Source organism: Lampris incognitus, chromosome 6 (assembly GCF_029633865.1).
Source record: "Lampris incognitus isolate fLamInc1 chromosome 6, fLamInc1.hap2, whole genome shotgun sequence".
NCBI classification, from domain to species: domain Eukaryota; kingdom Metazoa; phylum Chordata; class Actinopteri; order Lampriformes; family Lampridae; genus Lampris; species Lampris incognitus.
This window is the reverse complement of record NC_079216.1, coordinates 56,158,393-56,180,194: the sequence shown is the minus strand read 5'-3', so window position 1 is coordinate 56,180,194 and position 21,802 is coordinate 56,158,393. Positions and strand designations below refer to the sequence as shown.

Sequence of the window (21,802 nt, the reverse complement as noted above, 5' to 3'; positions counted from 1 at the left end):
TGTGACACATCATGTTAGTCACACTAAATGAGACTAAATCATTAGTCCATGCAGTCCTGAGTTTCTGGGTTTAAGGATATCTGGGCACTTTACAGCCACTCTACCCTCTCCTGGATGAGACAAGCAAAATGAGAGGCATTCACCCCTAAGTGATCTGCCGTTGAAGTTGTTCTTGAGCAAGGCACATAACGGACAACTGCTTCAGAGGAAGTGCTAAGTGGCCACCAGTACACAAAGTAGTTGCTGCTAGGAAAATGCATCAACCTAACTGCCAAAGTACCAAATTTGTCTGTCTGAAGCGAAATGCATTATGCAGACTTATTATTATTATTATATTATATCATTATAACTGTGATGGACTGGCGGCCTGTCCAGGGTGTCTCTCCACCTGCCGCCCAATGGCTGCTTGGATAGGCTCCAAAATCCCCAGGACCCTGCGTAGGATAAGCGGTTTGGATAATGGATGGATGGATATTATCATAATATTATATATCAGGCATCTGGGTAGCATAGCGGTCTATTCTGTTGCCTACCAACACGAGGATCACCAGTTCGAATCCCTGTGTTACCTCCGACTTGGTCGGGTGTCCCTACAGACAGTTGGCCGTGTCTGCGGGTGGGAAGTCGGATGTGGGTATGTGTGCTGGTCGCTGCACTAGTGCCTCCTCTGGTCAGTCGGGGAACCTGCTCAGGGGGGAGGGGGGACCTGGGGGGGAATAGTGTGATCCTCCCATGCACTATGTCCCCCTGGCGAAACGCCTCACTTTCGGGTGAAAAGAAGCGGCTGGTGACTCCACATGTATCGGAGGAGGCATGTGGTAGTCTGCAGCCCTCTCCGGATCAGCAGAGAGGGTGGAGCAGCGACTGGAATGGATTGGAAGAGTGGGGTAATTGGCCAGATACAATTGGGGAGAAAAAGGGGGGAAAATCCCCCCCCCAAAAAAAATTGTAAATTATATATACACTACCGTTCAAAAGTTTGGGATCACATTGAAATGTCCATATTTTTGAAGGAAAAGCACTGTACTTTTCAATGAAGATAACTTTAAACTAGTCTTAACTTTAAAGAAATACACTCTATACATTGCTAATGTGGTAAATGACTATTCTAGCTGCAAATGTCTGGTTTTTGGTGCAATATCTACATAGGTGTATAGAGGCCCATTTCAAGCAACTATCACTCCAGTGTTCTAATGGTACAATGTGTTTGCTCATTGGCTCACAAGGCTAATTGATGATTAGAAAACCCTTGTGCAATCATGTTCACACATCTGAAAACAGTTTAGTTCGTTACAGAAGCTACAAAACTGACCTTCCTTTGAGCAGATTGAGTTTCTGGAGCATCACATTTGTGGGGTCAATTAAACGCTCAAAATGGCCAGAAAAAGAGAACTTTCATCTGAAACTCGACAGTCTATTCTTGTTCTTAGAAATGAAGGCTATTCCATGCGAGAAATTGCTAAGAAATTGAAGATTTCCTACACCGGTGTGTACTACTCCCTTCAGAGGACAGCACAAACAGGCTCTAACCAGAGTAGAAAAAGAAGTGGGAGGCCGCGTTGCACAACTGAGCAAGAAGATAAGTACATTAGAGTCTCTAGTTTGAGAAACGGACGCCTCACAGGTCCCCAACTGGCATCTTCATTAAATAGTACCCGCAAAACACCAGTGTCAACATCTACAGTGAAGAGGCGGCTGCGGGATTCTGGGCTTCAGGGCAGAGTGGCAAAGAAAAAGCCATATCTGAGACTGACCAATAAAAGAAAAAGATTAAGATGGGCAAAGGAACACAGACATTGGACAGAGGAAGACTGGAAAAAAGTGTTGTGGACGGATGAATCCAAGTTTGAGGTGTTTGGATCACAAAGAAGAACGTTTGTGAGACGCAGAACAAATGAAAAGATGCTGGAAGAATGCCTGACGCCATCTGTTAAGCATGGTGGAGGTAATGTGATGGTCTGGGGTTGCTTTGGTGCTGGTAAGGTGGGAGATTTGTACAGGGTAAAAGGGATTCTGAATAAGGAAGGCTATCACTCCATTTTGCAACGCCATGCCATACCCAGCGGACAGCGCTTGATTGGAGCCAATTTCATCCTACAACAGGACAATGACCCTAAACACACCTCCAAATTGTGCAAGAACTATTTAGAGCAGAAGCAGGCAGCTGGTATTCTATCGGTAATGGAGTGGCCAGCGCAGTCACCAGATCTGAACCCCATTGAGCTGTTGTGGGAGCAGCTTGACCGTATGGTACGCAAGAAGTGCCCATCCAACCAATCCAACTTGTGGGAGCTGCTTCTGGAAGCGTGGGGTGCAATTTCTCCAGATTACCTCAACAAATTAACAGCTAGAATGCCAAAGGTCTGCAATGCTGTAATTGCTGCAAATGGAGGATTCTTTGACGAAAGCAAAGTTTGATGTAAAAAAAATCTTATTTCAAATACAAATCATTATTTCTAACCTTGTCAATGTCTTGACTCTATTTTCTATTCATTTCACAACATATGGTGGTGAATAAGTGTGACTTTTCATGGAAAACACAAAATTGTTTGGGTGATCCCAAACTTTTGAACGGTAGTGTATATGTATATTATTATGATTATAATACATTATATATTATATTATTATTATTATTACTATTATTATCATCATTATGCAGACTTTTAAATTGTTAATAGTGGTTGCTACCTGACAGAATGATAAAAATATGTGATTATATTCCTACTTTGTGATTTGTTTGGAAGATAATGAGCAGTGTCCCACATGGATTGGGAACTATTGCCTGTTCTGGCGGCGGAGAGATGAAGACTTTTAAGACCGAATGGGGAGTTAAAATCATTTCTGCTGTCTCTTCATGTTTTGTTAAGCCTTTGTCACAAATCTCAGCTTTTTCAAGGCTGAACACACACACATACAGCACATAACATGCACAAACGCAGGTGTGTGCGCACAAACCCACGTAATACCTTCCACATACAGACACTTCCTTGATCCTGTTTAAACACCTTCGTAGATTTATGTAAAAAAAAAAGAAAAGAAGATGTGGGTCTATAAATCTGTGTTTACAGAACCCTACATATACATATGTATCCATGTGGGCACACCCCGGTGGCTCACCTGGTAGAGCACGTACCGCATAAGGCCGAGTCCTTACTGCAGCGGCCTGGGTTCGAATCCAGCCCGAGCCCTTGCTGCGTGTCATCCCCCCTCTCCCCTCCCTTCCCTGTCTCTCTCTCTCTCTCTCTCTCTCTCTACTATCGCTATCAAATAAAGATGGAAATTGCTGAAGAAAATGTACACATATGTGTCCATGTGCGCGTCTTCTCACCCTCTCCTTCTTTCACACCCGCACGCCATGACTAATTTACAGAAACATGCACAGTTCACAATTTGCAGACACACACGTAATCTCTTTTGCACACACCTTACACTATGTACACACTCACTCAGGATGTTAAACACTCATACAGCATGAACAAACTGAACAAAACACTTGCATGTGCATATATACACACACACACACGCACACACACACACACACACACACACACACTCACGCACGCACACAAAGATACATAATACCTTTTTTACAGTGGATTTACATATGTACAAATGCACACACTTCTCACATGCATCTTACTTCTTCTACTCTCAGGCTTTAACACGTGCATAGCGGCGACAGGACATGAAACCACACGCAAACACACACACACACACACACACACACACACACACACACACACACACACACACACAGAAAGCTGTTCTGTGGTGTTCAGTCAGATTTAGTATGGTGCTAATCCTAATCTCCAGGAAAGGAAAGTCTTGCCTCTGGGCTGTGGGAGTAGGAGAAGAGAGCAACATTTCTCTGCTCTGACATGAAGAGAAAGGCTGCTGTTGCTGATGGGGTATTTATGGAAGAATTGTTTCAGCTGAATTGTGATGTTATTATATCTCTTGTCACACATAGGTTCGAGAAATGTAGAAATAGCCAGCTCCGGGTGGTACTTGCCGATGGGAGGAGACCGTTCTAGGTTTCAGGCACCACTCAGAGTAACTGAGTGTGTGAGTGTGGGGAGATGGCGGTGCAAATTCATGTTTGTAGCGGCCTCACCCAGTAACGGTGTGGGAAGATGGCGATGCAGATTCGCGTTTGCAGCGGCTTCACCCAGTACCGTCCATGCAGTGTCTTTGTCCATGTCTGCATCTAAGTTTGTCTCCGTTTGATGGCTGGGAGAGCTGGCACTGGATAGGCAGGGAGAGCTTGGTCTGCTGCATCCTGTGGGCCCAAGGACCATGGCCCTGACCGGAGCTGTGCCCGACGAGGAAACATCGAGGGCAGTCTGACAGGACGCAGAAGCAGGGCAGGCTAAGCTAACTGCTAGCCCATGTAGTCCGGTAGTTCTGATAACGCTGAGGGCGGTCTGGCGGCAGCCTCACCTGGCCGTGACTGTGTTTTTAGTGTCATCTTGTGGAGTGCAGGGAGGTGTGTTGAAGGTGCCTGGGTGGGAGAGCTGACGTTGGATCGGCTGAGGGAGCTTGGTCTGCTGCGTCCTGTGGGCCGAAGGACCACAGCCCTGACCAGAGCTGCACCTGAAGAGGAATCACCGAGGGTCGTCTGACAGGACGCAAAAGCGGGGCAGGCTAAGCTAACTGCTAGCCCATGCAGACTGGCAGTTCCGACAGTCACCCTGGCTGGCGTTCATTTGCCTGGTGTTCGTTCTCCTGGACAGTGATTTTTTTTCCCCCATTCAGATATATGTGTTAGTTTGGATATGTGTGTTCTTGTAGTTGTAGTTTTTGGATATGTGTTTTTGTCCTTGTGTTGCACTGCTGTGGGCTGGGGTAAATGATGTTTCGTTTTATTTCATGTGCGCAAGTGCATGAAATGAAACGACAAAGTGTTTGTGATTTCTGATTCTGAACTGTCAGTTTTACCGATCTGAGACAGACAAAGTTCAGAAACAAGAGCTATTGGATTGCGCATTTCATGAGAGGAGGCCTTTTTGTCATACAGACGAATTAATAGTGTATACACCTCGTTTACAAACCATGAAATCCATCGATAACATCAAAAAATGGACCAAGGCAAATCTTCAGACTCATTAGGAACAAGGCCCAACAGTTCACCAGAGACATACAGAGATCCTCTCTCAGGAAGAGCACAAATGACAGACGCCTCACCCCGGCTCACACTGCAAGCTTCTCAAATCAAGTGTTCAAAGAGTACAAGAATATGAATATAAATCACAAGTTTTTCACACAAAGAAATACTCTGGCTCACCATGTAAAAACACTCTCTGGCAAATAACATGTATAGTTAACACATATTTAAAGTCCAAATTGAATGCCAATATCTCAGGTATTAAATATTTCATGAAAAATAACACACTTACACTCACCGGCCACTTTATTAGGCACACCTGTCCAACTGCTCGTTAACGCAAATTTCTAATCAGCCAATCACATGGCAGCAACTCAATGCATTTAGGCATGTAGACATGGTAAAGACGATCTGCTGCAGTTCAAACCGAGCATCAAAATGGGGAAGAAAGGTGATTTAAGTGACTTTGAACGTGGCATGGTTGTTGGTGCCAGACGGGCTGGTCTGAGTATTTCAGAAACTGCTGATCTACTGGGATTCTCACACACAACCATCTCTAGGGTTTACAGAGAATGGTCCGAAAAAGAGAAAATATCCAGTGAGCGGCAGTTCTGTGGGCGAAAATGCCTTGTTGATGCCAGAGGTCAGAGGAGAATGGCCAGACTGGTTGGAGCTGATAGAAAGGCAACAGTAACTCAAATAACCACTCATTACAACCGAGGTATGCAGAAGAGCATCTCTGAACGCACAACACGTCGAACCTTGAGGCAGATGGGCTACAGCAGCAGAAGACCACACCGGGTGCCACTCCTGTCAGCTAAGAACAGGAAACTGAGGCTACTATTCGCACAGGCTCACCAAAATTGGACAATAGAAGATTGGAAAAACGTTGCCTGGTCTGATGAGTCTCGATTTCTGCTGCGACATTCGGATGGTAGGGTCAGAATTTGGCGTCAACAACATGAAAGCATGGATCCATCCTGCCTTGTATCAACGGTTCAGGCTGGTGGTGGTGGTGTAATGGTGTGGGGAATATTTTCTTGGCACACTTTGGGCCCCTTAGTACCAATTGAGTATCGTGTCAACGCCACAGCCTACCTGAATATTGTTGCTGACCATGTCCATCCCTTTATGACCACAGTGTTCCCATCTTCTGATGGCTACTTCCAGCAGGATAACGCGCCATGTCATAAAGCTCGAATCATCGCAGACTGGTTTCTTGAACATGACAATGAGTTCACTGTACTCAGATGGCCTCCACAGTCACCAGATCTCAATCCAATAGAGCCCCTTTGGGATGTGGTGGACCGGGAGATTCGCATCATGGATGTGCAGCCGACAAATCTGCAGCAACTGCATGATGCTATCATGTCAATATGGACCAAACTCTCAGAGGAATGTTTCCAGTACCTTGTTGAATCTATGCCACGAAGGATTAAGGCAGTTCTGAAGGCAAAAGGGGGTCCAACCCTGTACTAGCAAGGTGTACCTAATAAAGTGGCCAGTGAGTGTATAGTCCCATGTTACACTCAACAGGGTCTCCACGCATATGAAAGCAGGAAAATCTGCATGATTTAACCTAAATACCATAATTTCATATTTTAAAAATCATTTAGATTACTTATTATTTTAAGTGGGACTGAATCCACAGTAGCTGCAGGCTGACTCCCTCATAGTATTCACCTTGTATTTCTCTACCTGTTTTTTTCAAAATTATTTTTGGATCTCCCCCCCCCCCCTTTTTTTCTGCTAATTGTACTTGGCCAATTACCCCATTCTTCCGAGCCATCCTGATCGCTGCTCCATCCCCTCTGCCGATCTGGGGAGGGCTGCAGACTACCACGTCTCCTCCAATACATGTGGAGTCGCCAGCCGCTTCTTTTCACTTGACAGTGGGCAGTTTCGCCTGGGGGACATAGCGCGTGGGAGGATCACGCTATTCCCCCCAGGTCCCCCTCCTCCCTGAACAGGTGCCCCGACCGACCAGAGGAGACACTAGTGCAGCGACCAGGACACATACCCATATCCGGCTTCCCACCCACAGACACAGCCAATTATGTCTGTAGGGATGCCTGACCAAGGCGGAGGTAACATGGGGATTCAAACCGGAGATCCCTGTGTTGGTAGGCAACGGAATAGACCACCATGCCATCCGGACGCCTTTCTACCTTCTTTTTTTTTTAAGTATATTTGGTATTGTATGATTACCACTTACGTAATAGCATATCATAGATGGGGTCTCACGTATGTATATGCAAACGTTCACATGGACATAGACATTCACGTTAAGATCTGCATGGTTAGGTTTGTGGACCACACACTTGTGGATCATAACCTCTAGTTTGAAAACCACTGATTGAACCCAAGTCATTCAGATCATATTCATTCATTTTTTTGCAGTTTTCATCTTACCACATAGTATCTTTATGCATGCTAAATAATTCAGGTAAGAAAATCAAAGGTTGAATCAGTTCATCTGGATACGACGTTTATAGACAGAAATGTTTTCATCACTCAACTAAGAGACATCCTCATACTGAAGAAGTCACTTAGTTGAGTGATGAAACGTATCTGCCAATAAACGTTGTATCCAGATGAACTGAGTCAACCTTCTTTGACTTACCACAGTGATAATAGTAAAATCAATAGGAAGTCTTTCTTGAATGAGAGGACGTAAATTACAAATGCCAGAGCCAAAGGCACACTCCTCCAATCTGTTTTCAATTGCTTCAGCTCTATGCAAGTATGCGCTCCACAATTAGCCTCAGTAAGCTAGCAGTTTCCTGAAGCTGATGTCTTTCCATTCTCAGTGGGTGGTGGTATTTTCATTTAACAGGCATCACTGGAACCCGTTTTTTGTATGACGGTTTTGTCATGTTTATCTCGCCGTGCTGTTGTTGTAAAATATCATGAGATGTCTCTCTTCCTCATTATTTCAATTGGCATTTGCTGGTTTTTAACGATGTTTGTGTCATGTGTTTTGTTTGGTCTCGTGTTTGAAATGTGTTTGGTATTTATCAGATATTACTAACAGCCTGGAGAAGGGAATAACATGGAAATAGAATTGTGTTACCGTCGCACTATCATAAAATTCACTACCCCCCCCCCTTTCTCGCCAATTGTATACGGCCAATCACCCCACTCTTCCTAGCCATCCCGGTCGTTACTCCACCCACTCTGCCATCCGGGGAGGGCTGCAGACTACCACATGCCTCCTCCGATACATGTGGAGTCGCCAGCTGCTTCTTTTCACCTGACAGTGAGGAGTTTCACCAGGGGGACGTAGCGCATGGGAGGATCACGCTATTCCCCCCAATTGCCCCCCCCCCCCGAACAGGTGCCCTGACCAACCAGAGGAGATGCTAGTGCAGCGACCAGGACACATACCCACATCCAGTTTCCCACCTGCACACATGGCCAATTGTGTCTGTAGGGACGCCCGACCAAGCCAGAGGTAACAAAGGAATTCGAAACGCCGATCCCCGTGTTGGTAGGCAACAGAATAGACCACTACACCACCTGAATGACCCCAAATTCACTGTCTTTACAGCTACAATCACCAAGGAGGGAAATGAGGAAAGAAACCTCACCAGAATGGTGTTAGAGGAGTAGGTGTCAGACTTGAAAATACATGCATCTATCTAAATATTAAGACAGAATGAAATGCTTACTAGATATGACTATAAACTAGTTTACCTAACTACTTAAAGTACAGTTTATTCCATCCTAATAATGCAGTCTTAATCATTGCAGTCTGCATAATAATTGTCTTTATGAACCACCAGACAACAACAACATGGCGGCTTTCCTTGCCCTTTGCAGTGAAAAAGTAAGCTCTTGACAGGATCTAATGCAACCTGCATGAAATGTACCACCATAGATCATACTTACATTACCTCTCTGGTAAAAGTAAACAATCATTTAATATTACGAGCTAGTACTTATGCTTTTTATAATAAGTCTGAAGTGGCATTTCTGAATTAGCAAACATGGAAATATAACTGTACAACCTGTAGATGACTCATAATAATCTGCTATAAATAAGATGTGAGCGTTGAGTAAAAGCCTCCATCATAATACTCAGTGGGAGATGTCAGAAAAGTCAAACATCTAGTGCCCAGTATGCAAGATAATCTAACAAACCATAAAAGTAATAGTTATCATATATCAGCCATGCAACTAGCCTGTAATTTTTCAAATCACTACCCATTGTTCAAAGATATTAATGACCCGTACACCCTGAACCAAGGTTGGTATTTTCGCATGGGTCATTTTTAGACAGAACCTAAAACATACATATCCAAGATCAGAGAAAACCCTGTGTCAATTTAAAATCCATCTCTTTCCCTTCTGCTGTCTTTTCTTAATCACTTTTCTCCCTCTCTCTCATTCTGCCTGCTGCCTCCTTTACTTGGTTTTATATCTGTTATCGTACCATCTCACCCTTTTCCTACTCTACCTACCTAAATCTCCTCAGCTCGACCATTGTCTCTTCTGACATCCAACCAGATTGCTCTTACTTCACAGCACACCTAATGGGGCTTCAAAGAGAAATATAGATACAGACTGGGGACAAATGAAAGGAAAAACCAACATTAAGTGTCTTAATAAGGCCTTGGGCCACCATGAGCCTCCAGAACAGCTTCAATGCTCCTTGTCATGGATTCTATAAGTCTCTGAACTCTACCGGAGGGATGGAACATCATACTTCCAAAAGATATTCCCTCATTTTGTGTTTTGATGATGGTGGTGGAGAGCACTCTCTTAGACGTCAGTCCAAAATCTCCCCTAGGTGTTCAATTCGGTTGGGATCTGGTGACTGCAAAGGCCATAGCATATGATTTACATCATTTTTATACTCATCAAACCATTCAGTGACTCCTCGTGCCCTGTGGATGGGACCATTTTCATCCTGGAAGGGACCGCTCCCATCAGGATAGAAATGTTTCATCATAGGATAAAGGTGATAAATCAGATTAACTTTGAATTGATTTTAAGTCCCCCCCCTTGGAAACTCCACCAGAGATAATCAATAGCCTTCTCATATACTAATTGGGTTTGCAAAGCAGCTCGCTGCCCCCACAATGGAGTGCCAAATCGACATCAACCAAATGAGAGGCTCCAATGTCTTTTGACATGATTAGCAGCCCACCACAGGACCACTCAATGACCTTCCCAAGCTATCGCAGACAGGAAACTCACCAGGAACCACCCTGCTTTTGATATGTTTACCAGATTCACAGCAAGACATGGGACCACCTGACGACCTCTCTAAGTTATCATCACTGTTGATCATAGGGAGAAGCTTTATTCCCATCTCCACAAGAAGACAGAAACTCTCACCTCCAGATTATGGTGGAGACAGACAGGACAATGACTTGACTTGGTCATTTTATTCCAGAGAGGATACATTTAAAGGATCAACTGAAATCTCAAACCTTCTCCCACTCTCTTCCTTTTGCCCCCCTCCCACACACACATATACAAGCAAACATACACACACCAACACACAAACACACACAAATCTCTTTACACTGTGCCAAATGCTGATAACTTATCTTCAGTCATAAATTGTAACTCTCCTTCTCTCTGTACATGTCTGAATTAATGTAAATCAACTTTTTAACCATTTAGCCATGCAGCCAATATTACCCAGCAGCCAGTTTAATGAACAATGACCTAACTCACATAACTGTATCACCCAAATCGACTGATATGTTAATTTAAGGCTTTAAGAGCAGTCCTGCCATGTAACTATAATACCATTTAGTGACCATAAGTGGTCAGGTCTCCGTGGCAAAACTATATTCTGTTATCTTGTATTTTCTTGTTTTATTTTATAATTTTCTTTCTCATTTTATCTTATTGATGACTCAACCAGCTGTTGCTTAACTTCTGTTCATCTACTAATGGTATAGGAACTCACTTCACTAGTTAGTTAATATATATAGGAATATAATTTTGGATGCGTATTTAATGTGATAGGATGATTAACGTTTGATAATATCTTCTCTTGGTGTTTTATGCAATACACTGTAACATCCGCTCCAGGTTTAGAACCACTACTGATTGACCATGGTTTCAGATTGTCATGCCAGGAAAATGCCCCACACTGCATAACAGAGCCCCCAGACCCCCTCACGGTAGGGGTCAAGCATCCAGGTTTTTCCTTTAATTTTCACCCATCTGTATATATAAAGTAGGTTAAAACCAATTTTCTGCAAGGAAGGCATTGTGGTTTGTTTGTTTGGTTGGTTGGGTTGTTGAACACACGACCCCCTGTTCCCTGCCCAAGGGAAGGCATGTCAGCATTCATTAAGTGACAACGTGTTTGTGTGTGTCTCTGCATATGAGTGAGTATGTATATATGCTCTTCCATGTTTATGTCTGTGTCTATATTTATACTGTCATCCCTGCAAAAAGAAGTAAGCCATTTCCTGTAGTCGTCTTTTAAAAAATACCTAGCTTTAAATGACAAGTATGGAAAGTATGTGTATGTCAAGCTCATACAAAGGGGTTTGTAAGTCACATGTTTGATACATGCAGCCTACTGACACCTACTTTATGATGAGAAGCTAAAACTTTAAACGTCGTCTGATTGAGTTTGTGAGTGAATGCTTCTTATTTTCTCATATTCCTTACCGAATCTGTACTGTGCATCTGAGTAACTGGGCAATATTGTATAGCCTATATATTTTACAGCAAGCGGGAAGATCGCGGGTGTCCGTGTAGCATAGCGGTCTATTCCGTTGCCTACCAACACGGGGATCGCCGGTTCAAATCCTAATATTACCTCTGGCTTAGTCAGGTGTCCCTACAGACACAATTGGCCATGTCTGCGGGTGGGAAGCCAGATGTGACTATGTGTCCTGGTCGCTGCACTGGCACCTCCTCTGGTTGGTGTCGGGGCTCCTGTTCGGGGGGCGAGGGGGAGCAGGAACTAGGGGGAATTACGTGATCCTCCCATGCACTAAGTCCCCCTGGCGAAACTCCTCACTGTCTAGTTTAGTTTATTTGACAGGGACAACACACAATTTTACAATTGCACCAGAGTTAGCTGGCAGCTAATTTGAATCTGCAGGTGAAGAGAAGCGGCTGGCAACTCCACATGTATTGGAGGAAGCATGTGGTAGTCTGTCAGGTGAAAAGAGGAGGAAGCATGTGGTATTTCTGTCAGGTGAAAAGAAGCGGCTGGCAACTCCACATGTATTGGAGGAAGCATGTGGTAGTCTGCAGCCCTCCCCGGATCAGCAGAGGGGGTGGAGCAGCAACCAGAACGGCCCAGAAGATTGGGGTAATTACCCAAGTACACTTGGGGAGAAATTTAAAAAAAAAAAAAAAAAGAGGGAAGATTACTAGCATGTGCAAGTCCTGCATCTTTATGATACAATTTTGTGTAAAATGGAACCGGGCACTCTAATAGCTCATCGGGTAACCCCCCCCCCCCCGCCACAACACTGCTTGTTGTCACAACGTAATGTCAGTTTTAATTATGCCTGGCTCATGCACTGTGCTTCATGCGTTAACGTCTGTTTTCTGACATGAGTGTTTTTGTATACAAATTATTTTACACACTCTAAACATCTGACCATTATTGGGAATTACTGCTGCAGATCTGTAAAACTTACATTGTTCAAACGGTGTGGTGGTCCGGTCTGAGCTTTCACTTGGACATATATGTCCAACATATATACAGTGCATCCGTAAAGTATTCACACCCCTTCACTTTCCCCACATTTTGTTATGTTACAGCCTTATTCCAAAATGGATTAAATTCCTTTTTTTTCTCATCAATCTCCACACAATACCCCACAATGCCAAAGTGAAAAAGGTTTTGTAGAAATTTTTGCAAATTTATTAAAAATAAAAAACTGAAATATTGCATGTACATAAGTATTCACACCCTTTACTCAGTACTTGGTTGAGGCACCCTTGGCAGCGATTACAGCCTCAAGTCTTCTTGGGTATGAAGCTACAAGCTTGGCACACCTATATTTGGGGTATTTCTCCCATTCTTCTCTGCAGATCCTCTCGAGCTCTGTAAGGTTAGATGGGGAGCGTTGCTGCACAGCTATTTTCAGGTCTTTCCAGAGATGTTCAATAGGGTTCAAGTCTGGGCTCTGGCTGGGCCACTCAAGGACATTCACAGACTTGTCCCGAAGCCACTCCTTCGTTGTCTTGACTTTGTGCTTAGGGTCGTTGTCATGTTGAAAGGTAAACCTTCGCGCCAGTCTGAGGTCCTGAGCGCCCCGGAGCAGGTTTTCATCAAGGATCTCTCTGTACTTTGCTCCATTCATCTTTCCCTCGATCCTGACTAGTCTCCCAGTTCCTGCCGCTGAAAAACATCCCCACAGCATGATGCTGCCACCACCATGCTTCACTGTAGGGATGGTATTAGCAAGGTGATGAGAGGTGCCTGGTTTCCTCCAGATGTGACATTTGGCATTCAGGCCAAAGAGTTCAATCTTGGTTTCATCAGACCAGAGAATCTTGTTTCTCATGGTCCGAGAGTCCTTTAGGTGCTTTCTGGCAAACTCCAAGCGGGCTGTCATGTGCCTTTTACTGAGCAGAGGCTTCCGTCTGGCCACTCTACCATAAAGGCCTGATTGGTGGAGTGCTGCAGAGATGGTTGTCCTTCTGGAAGGTTCTCCCATCTCCACAGAGGAACGCTGGAGCTCTGTCAGAGTGACCATTGGGTTCTTGGTCACCTCCCTGACCAAGGCCCTTCTCTCCAGATTGCTCAGTTTGGCTGGGCGGCCAGCTCTAGGAAGAGTCCTGGTAGATCCAAACTTCTTCCATTTACAAATGATGGAGACAACTGTGCTCTTCGGGACCTTCAAAGCTGTAGAAATTTTTTTGTACCCTTCCCCAGATCTGTGCCTCGATACAATCCTGTCTCGGAGGTCCACAGACAATTCCTTTGACTTCATGGCTTGGTTTCTGCTCTGACATGCACTGTCAACAGTGGAACCTTGTATAGACAGGTGTGTGCCTTTCCAAATCATGTCCAATCAATTGAATTTACTATGGGTGGACTCCAATCAAGATGTAGAAACATCTCAAGGATGATCAGTGGAAAGAGGATGAACCTGAGCTCAATTTTGAGTGTAATAGCAAAGGGTGTGAATACTTATGTACATGCAATATTACAGTTTTTTATTTTTAATAAATTTGCAAAAATTTCTACAAAACCTTTTTCACTTTGGCATTGTGGGGTATTGTGTGTAGATTAATGAGAAAAAAAAGGAATTTAATCCATTTTGGAATACGGCTGTAACATAACAAAATGTGCGGAAAGTGAAAGGGTGTGAATACTTTCCGGATGCACTGTATGTATAATGATAGCAGTGATGTTGATGATGGCCTATTTTAGAAAGGTAGAAGAAGACAGAGAGGAAAATTCTGGTTTTAGTACATCGAGTTCGTTTGGCTCCACTTTTAACCGAAGAACAGAAAATGCATGACGTCGCTGCTGTGTTCATTATTCTACCAGTTTATATATAAGAAGACCCACCTACCTGGAGCTATAAGCAACAGTCCAAACAAACTGACATCCACGTTTCCAGGCACTTGTTCCCATCTGTCAGTAGTTTGTTCACAGGCTCCTTTCTCTTGTTTTCTTTGCAGAAAACCCTCACCTTGTGATACACAAAAAATAACCACATGAGGCCAACAGGCTTGAACACAGAAACAAATAGTCTGTCATCCTTCACTCCCAGAAGACCTTACACAGTTCTGCTTTAAAAATATTTGGTTTGTATTTAGGCTAGAAATAAGGGGTGGATCCACGAACTACCCCAAGGGTTATTCAAAGGTGAGAGTATTTATGCACAAATTATATGCATAACCATGCACACAGGGGGGAAACACATGTTAACAAAGGGCTTTTGCTACTGCGTGCAGCTACCTTTGGCTTGTGGCTTGATGGTCATTGTAATAAACAGAATCTTGATTGACTGGTTTCAGTCATAATGGCTCTCATTATCAACATTCATCACTCACCATGCAAACACAAATGGCACGTAGCACTTGGCATGTAATTTAGTGCTGAAAATGAGGAGACACACAGATACTTTATCTTTTGGGGAAAATTGTCTGATCTTGGTGTCCCTGTTAAACTTGCACTCATGACGCTATTGTGCCTGGATATTTTTTATTTATTTATTTAGGTCCAAACTGAATATATTGTTGAGGAAAGCATGATTTATAAGTCTTACTTACTCTAACAAGTAATTATTGGTATGATACTCACCAGCTGAGTTTAGATTTGTTAGGCTTTAACAGCGATTTCATCATGGCAATACAGTCACTATGCTAACACAGTTGATAAAATGTATCAGAGTAATGTCTTATTTCAACCACGGGAGTTACTCTGAGGTGAAGGAGCACTGGTTACAGGAAACTGGTGTTTTCTGGGTAATTGGCTTGGCCAAGGTCAGGTCACCATGGTGAAAAAATGTGGCAGCATTTTTTTTTCCTCCCCTACCTACCTATCACTGATTGATATGAATGATATGATAGTAACCTGTGATTTGGAATGGGAGTTTGCAAGTACATTCAAAGTAGAGGATGTAAACCTCAGAGTGTGGCCGCCTGCTATTTGCAGCTTTTTAACATGCTATGAAATTATACACATAACTTAAAAAAATTCTGCAATGGATAAATTTACTAATATTTTGTATATCTGTGTTCCTAATAGGTCGGGATAGATTTCACTGCATCTAATGGGAATCCTCGAGAGCCCTCCTCCCTCCACTACATCAACCCGCTGGGTAGCAATGAGTACCTTGCGGCCATCTTGGCTGTAGGACAAATCATACAGGACTACGATACGTGAGTACCTGGTGGCAACCGTGCTGTTGCAGTCCCAAATAGAAAAGAACGAACATATGTGGAAACCTGTTGGCCATTCCCACTTTAGCCCAGATAATATACAGGCCCCTGATGCATGAGCTAAAAACACATCACATTTTACTTAGTTGTAATCTTCTACAACATATTCATAAATTGCAAGGCAGATTGCACAGAGGTTGATTTACTGAATTACAGCAGGGACTTAGCAGACTCCTTCAAAAAGTCCAAGACTCAAACTAATTTATACATTCAGGACCTTGGAATTGGAAGTCAAAACCCAGCCATCTTACATTTTGACTTGATTGTTCATAAAAAAATAAAGAATGGCAAAGTAGCGTAGTGGCTGGTGCTGTTGCCTCACAAGCATACAGGTAATGGGTTCGATTGATCGATAGATACTTTACTGTGCATGAGGGAAATTAAAGCATCATTACAGCTACCATAATCCAAAGGCACATAATATCAAAAATACACACAACAGCAAGAATATAAAGAAAAAACAACAGGGAATACACAAAAATACACACAACAGCAAGAATATAAAGAAAAAACTATAGGGACTATACAAAAAATAAAGAACTAGACTAAACTGAAGTACTTGGTGCCTACAAAAATAGAATAGGATGAAGAGATGTATATTTATATACAAATGCAGGGTGGCTTAAGAGCGTTGGTATAAAATTAAAGATAAAAATATAGCAAATGTTACATTGAGAAAAAGATGCAGCAGCATGTTCACATGTTCAGTTATTGCACAGGGTACAGTTATTCATAGTCATTGCACAGTTGTTGTATATTGCACTTAATAGCAAGCTAACTATGTGCAATATACACCAACTGTGCAATCACAGTAACTCTGCATGGCGCTAGCATGTTCTTCCTGTGTTCCTCTGCTCAAAGGGCTAAATTGAGAATTGTCCATAGATATGAATGAGTGACTGTGTGTAAGGGCCCTGTAACAGACTGTCAGGGTGTATGTTTGCTTTCTATGTCTGCTGGGATTGACTCTAGTCCCCCACGACCCTGAACTGGATGAAGTGGGTAAAGAGGATGAATGAACATAAACGTAGTCAATGTCAAAGAGACAGTGTATGTATGTATTGATTAAATGGACAGCCCCTCTATGTAATTCTGATTGACTGAGTCAGCTTTGACGTTACTGTAATTTTAGTCATGAACACACTGCAGAACCACTGACTTACATGTTAATATGCTTACTAATGTTGGAGTAGAACAGGCCCACATTTTCAGTTATGATCAATTGAGAAAGAAAATGTTTATTTTTCATCTATAACTCAAGCACTTTAATTATGTATATGAATATACCTCAATTCTCTGTGGTCAAATAAATGACAGATTGGGCCTTTAACTCTAATTTTTAATATGACTCAACAAGAGTCTTTCAACTAAAAACGTATTTGTGGCGAGCTAGCATGGAAGAATGAGAGATAACGATCACTTATTCGCAACTCTCGTGTCCCATACACTGCATGCCCCTGACAGAGCTGTTTAATTTCAACGCTCCATCAGAACCGAACAGAACTGACGTGAAAGGAGAGGCAAGAGGTAAGGAATCGGTTAATGGCAGCTCCTCTGTCCCATACACCGCACGACCCCAGGAGCGCTCCCTTATCCTGCCCCTCCTGAATGGTTGCCAAACAATGGCTTCCCGAAACAACGTCATCATTGAACATACAAGTCTTAGTCACGGTCTACCCGGTCATCTACCCGGTCCGAGTTGAACATCTGAAACAAACAATAATCAGAACATGACACAAAATTAACAAAACAATGATCTGAACATGATCATAAGTCCCATAATCCCTTGTGCTTCCCCAGTGCATGGCCGTCATCAGTCCAGCGACCGACCTCCCTGATCGCTACAATATTTTCTCAGTTTTTGAGCTTCTGATTGTTAAATGTTAGAAATGTAATTTTCAGGATCGATTGAAATCACTCCTATATTACTGAGTGAATACTGTGTGTGAGATCATACAGTAGTATATTATTTTAACTATGGGTGGTGGCGCCCACAGATGCAGCGGCTTATGCTCCTCTTACCGGTGCATCTTGTTGTTATCAATATTGACCATTATCATCTCCATAGTCAACAAAATGAGGGCAAACATTTACTACAGTCACCAAGAACTTTTAAAGATTGGCACAAACTATACAGAACACTATGTCAACTCAAAAACAATACCGCAGGAGATTCTCAGACCACCGGGTCTAATGCGGATCCCTATCCCTGGGGGGAGGCGATGCAAACGGTGCAGGGAGAGGAAACAGAAGCGGGGTAAGTGAGCTGGTTTACTAGCCCAGCTAAGGGTTGCTCCATACAAAACTCCTCTCCCTAGTGTTTTTCTCATGAATGTAAGATCACTCGCCAACAAAATGGATGAGCTCAGACTGAGTAACGCTACGCAGAGAACTACAAAGGACTGCTGTGTTCTGATTTTCACGGAGACATGGCTGAATCACAATATACCAGAAGCCGCAGTTGAGCTAGCTGGCTGGTCGCTCCATCAAGCCAACAGAACATCTGACTCTGGTAAGAATTCAGGCGGTAGATTTTGTGCTTACATAAATGAAACATGGTGCACAAACACAACCATAATCGATAAATTCTGCTCTCCGGACCTGGAATATCTAATGCTTAAGTGCCGACCTTTTCACTTGCCCAGGAAATATGCAGTTGTTGTCATGGCAGTATATACACCATCACAGACTAATGCTAAACTAGTACTTGGACATGTGTGACGCCATCAGTAAACAACAGAACACACACTCTGATGGAGTTTTCATCATTGCTAGGGACTTAAACCAAATGTGCCTCAGAAATGTTCTTCCCAGATTCTATCAACGTGTTAAATGCACACCAGGGAGAAAAATGCCTTAGATCATGTCTATACTAACATAAAGGACACTTACAGGGCCATACCCCATCCCCACCTTGGACAGTCAGACCACCTCTCTTTGTTTCTTGTCCCAGCACACAAGGCCCTTGCCAACCAGCAGGACAGTTAAAGTTTTGCCTGAGGGAGCCATCACTCAACTCCAGGACTGTTTTGAACACACAGAATGGAGTATATTTGCCCATCAAACAAACCTGGAGGGGTACACGTCATCTGTATTGTCATACATTAACTACTGTATGGATAACATAACTGTTAGCAAAAGGATCCGAGTGTACCCAAATGAGAAACCATGGATGAATAGCGAAGTCAAACGGCTGCTCAGGGCAAGAGACACGGCTTTTAAATCAGGAGACACTTCAGCCTACGGTGTCGCCAGAGCGAACCTTAAGAGCGGTATCAGATCTGCAAAACACAACTACAAACTATGAATAGAGAAGGGCTTCGACAGTAATTCCAACCCATGGAGGATGTGGCAAGGCATCCAGGTCATCATAGATTACAAAAGGGAAAATAACACACAGCATACACCAGCCAACAAAACTGCCAACCTAGCGGTGGAACTTAACTTCTTTGCTCGGTTTGACAAAGACAATAACCAACCTCCAGCCACTTTCAAACTGTTGGGAGACCCACAGACCCTTGTTCTACACACTCCAGAGGTGTGGCGGACCCTCAGTAGCACCAACCCAGAAAACAGCCAGGCCTGATGGTGTACAAGGGCATGTACTCCAGGCCTGTGGTGACCAGTTAGCAGAGGTATTTACATATATTTTCAACCTCTCTCTATCCTTATGCACAATCCCCACATGCCTCAAATCCAGCACCATCGTGCCCATTCCCAAAAAACCTGTGGTCACCTGTCCCAGTGACTATTGACCAGTCGCTCTCACCCGTCATTTCAAAATGCTTTGAATGACTGGTACTCACCCACCTCAAAGACACTGTCCCAGCTGATCAAAACCAACACCAATTTGCCTACTGAGTAAACAGATCGACTAAGGACACCATCTGTGTGGCTCTATATACAGCCCTCTCTCACCTGGAAAGATCCAATACCTACATCAGGATGCTCTTTGTTGATTACAGTTCAGCGTTGAACACCATCATACCAAACAAGCTGGTTGACAAATTCCACAAACTAGGACTAACTCCCTCCATATACAATTGGATACTGGAATTCCTCATCAACTACCCCCACACTGTAAGACTGGGCAAGCAAGCAACCTCCAATCTCATCATGAGCACCAGTGTTCCCCAAGGTTGTATGCTGAGCCCCCTCCTTTATGCATTGTTCACACATGACTGCCAGCCCATCCACAACTTAAGTTTGCAGATGATATCAGACAATGACAAAGCCACATACAGGGAGGAGGTTTAGAACCTGACAATGCTGTGTTCTAACAACAACCTGGTCTTAAACACAAAAAGATCAAGGAGATTATCATGGACTTTAGGACCTCCAAGAAGATAACACACAGTTCTGTCCACATCAACACAGAGGCTGTGGCGAGAGTCCCCAGCTCCAGGTTCGTGGGAGTCACCATCACATAGGACCGTTCCTGGGCTGACAACACCTTAGCAGCAGTGGGTAAGGCACAACAATGCCTTTATGTTCTGAGGAGGCTTAAGGAGAGCCAACCTCCCCAAAAGTTCCTTGTCAGCTTTTATTGATGCACCACAGAGAGCATCCTAACAAACTGCATGACAGTCTGGTACAGCAGCTGCACCAGAGCTGAGAAAAAAGCCCTCCAGCATGTTGTGGAAACAGCACAGGACATTGTTGGCATCGAGCTGCCTTCACCAGAACATCTTCACAGCACTCGCTGTGTGAGGAGGGTTAACAACATCATAAAAGACATTACACACCCTGGACACCATCTGTTTCAGCTCCTCCTATCAGGTAGGCTCTTCAGATCAATCCATACATGCACATAGAGACCGAAAAAAGCTTCTTTCCAAAAGCTGTGGCACTAATAAACTCAGACATTTCCTCAGTCTGAGAAGACTGACATGCTGCCACCATTGGACATGTGCAATATTTACTCATGTCATTTTAAGGCACTTCAAGTCCACTGCACTTTTACTGCATTTTTGCTGATGTTTTTGCATCTCGTAAGTTGTATTTTATCAGTAACTGTATTGTATTTTATACTTTATACTGCTTATATTTTGTACTTTTATTGTTTAGATGGACTTTTTTTGCTGATATTTTTTAATTCTTATCTCTTTTATGTCTTTTTTATTCATTGTATACACCATTTGAGGTTGACACAACTGCAATTTTCTTGTGCTTGCACAGTGACAATAAAGTTCTTGAATCTTGATAATGATGTTTTGCATATATTCATTTTTTTCACTCAGCAATGCTACACACCAAGTCAAGTTTATTTGTATAGCCCAAATTCACAATGTAGTCCCAAAGGACTTTACAATCACTACAGTATACAACAGTATATGACATACAACACCCGCTATCCTTGGACCCTAAACCCGAATGAGGAAAAACTCCATAAGAAAAACCTTATCAGGAAAAAAAATATGGGAGAAACCTCAGGAAGAGAAACAGGGACTTCTGGTATGGCGACCAAGTGAAGCAGACGCACAGGGAGCAGCTCATGAGTGACCTCTTAAATTTCTATTACACACACTGTCAGTAAACTTTGAGTGCACTCAGCTTTGTAGGAACGGGCCACAATCTAGCTCTGGATAATTTCTAACAAAAATAAGACAGACACCCAGAATGGAAAAACTTTGACCACAGACCGATATGCTTCCAGCGGCTAAACTAACAACGGCCACCGTAGTTGCACCTGAAGTAGCCAACTCTACTCTGACCATCTCTGACCTGAAAGCTGAACTGGAGTAGAATAGAGCAGTGTCATTTCCACTGAAATACAAGCTTCACTCTCTCCTATTCAAACAACCT

General features: G+C 43.3%; 1 protein-coding gene across 1 annotated transcript in view; it reads left to right on the top strand.

Annotated features, from left to right (window-relative positions):
• The window catches only part of cpne2 (copine II), a 93,274-nt gene that overhangs the window by 33,040 nt on the left and 38,432 nt on the right, over positions 1–21,802 (top strand). Inside the window, exon 10 of the mRNA XM_056281200.1 lies at positions 15,804–15,937. Within this exon, the coding sequence (XP_056137175.1) occupies positions 15,804–15,937 (134 nt within the window). The remainder of the gene's footprint in view (positions 1–15,803; positions 15,938–21,802) is intronic.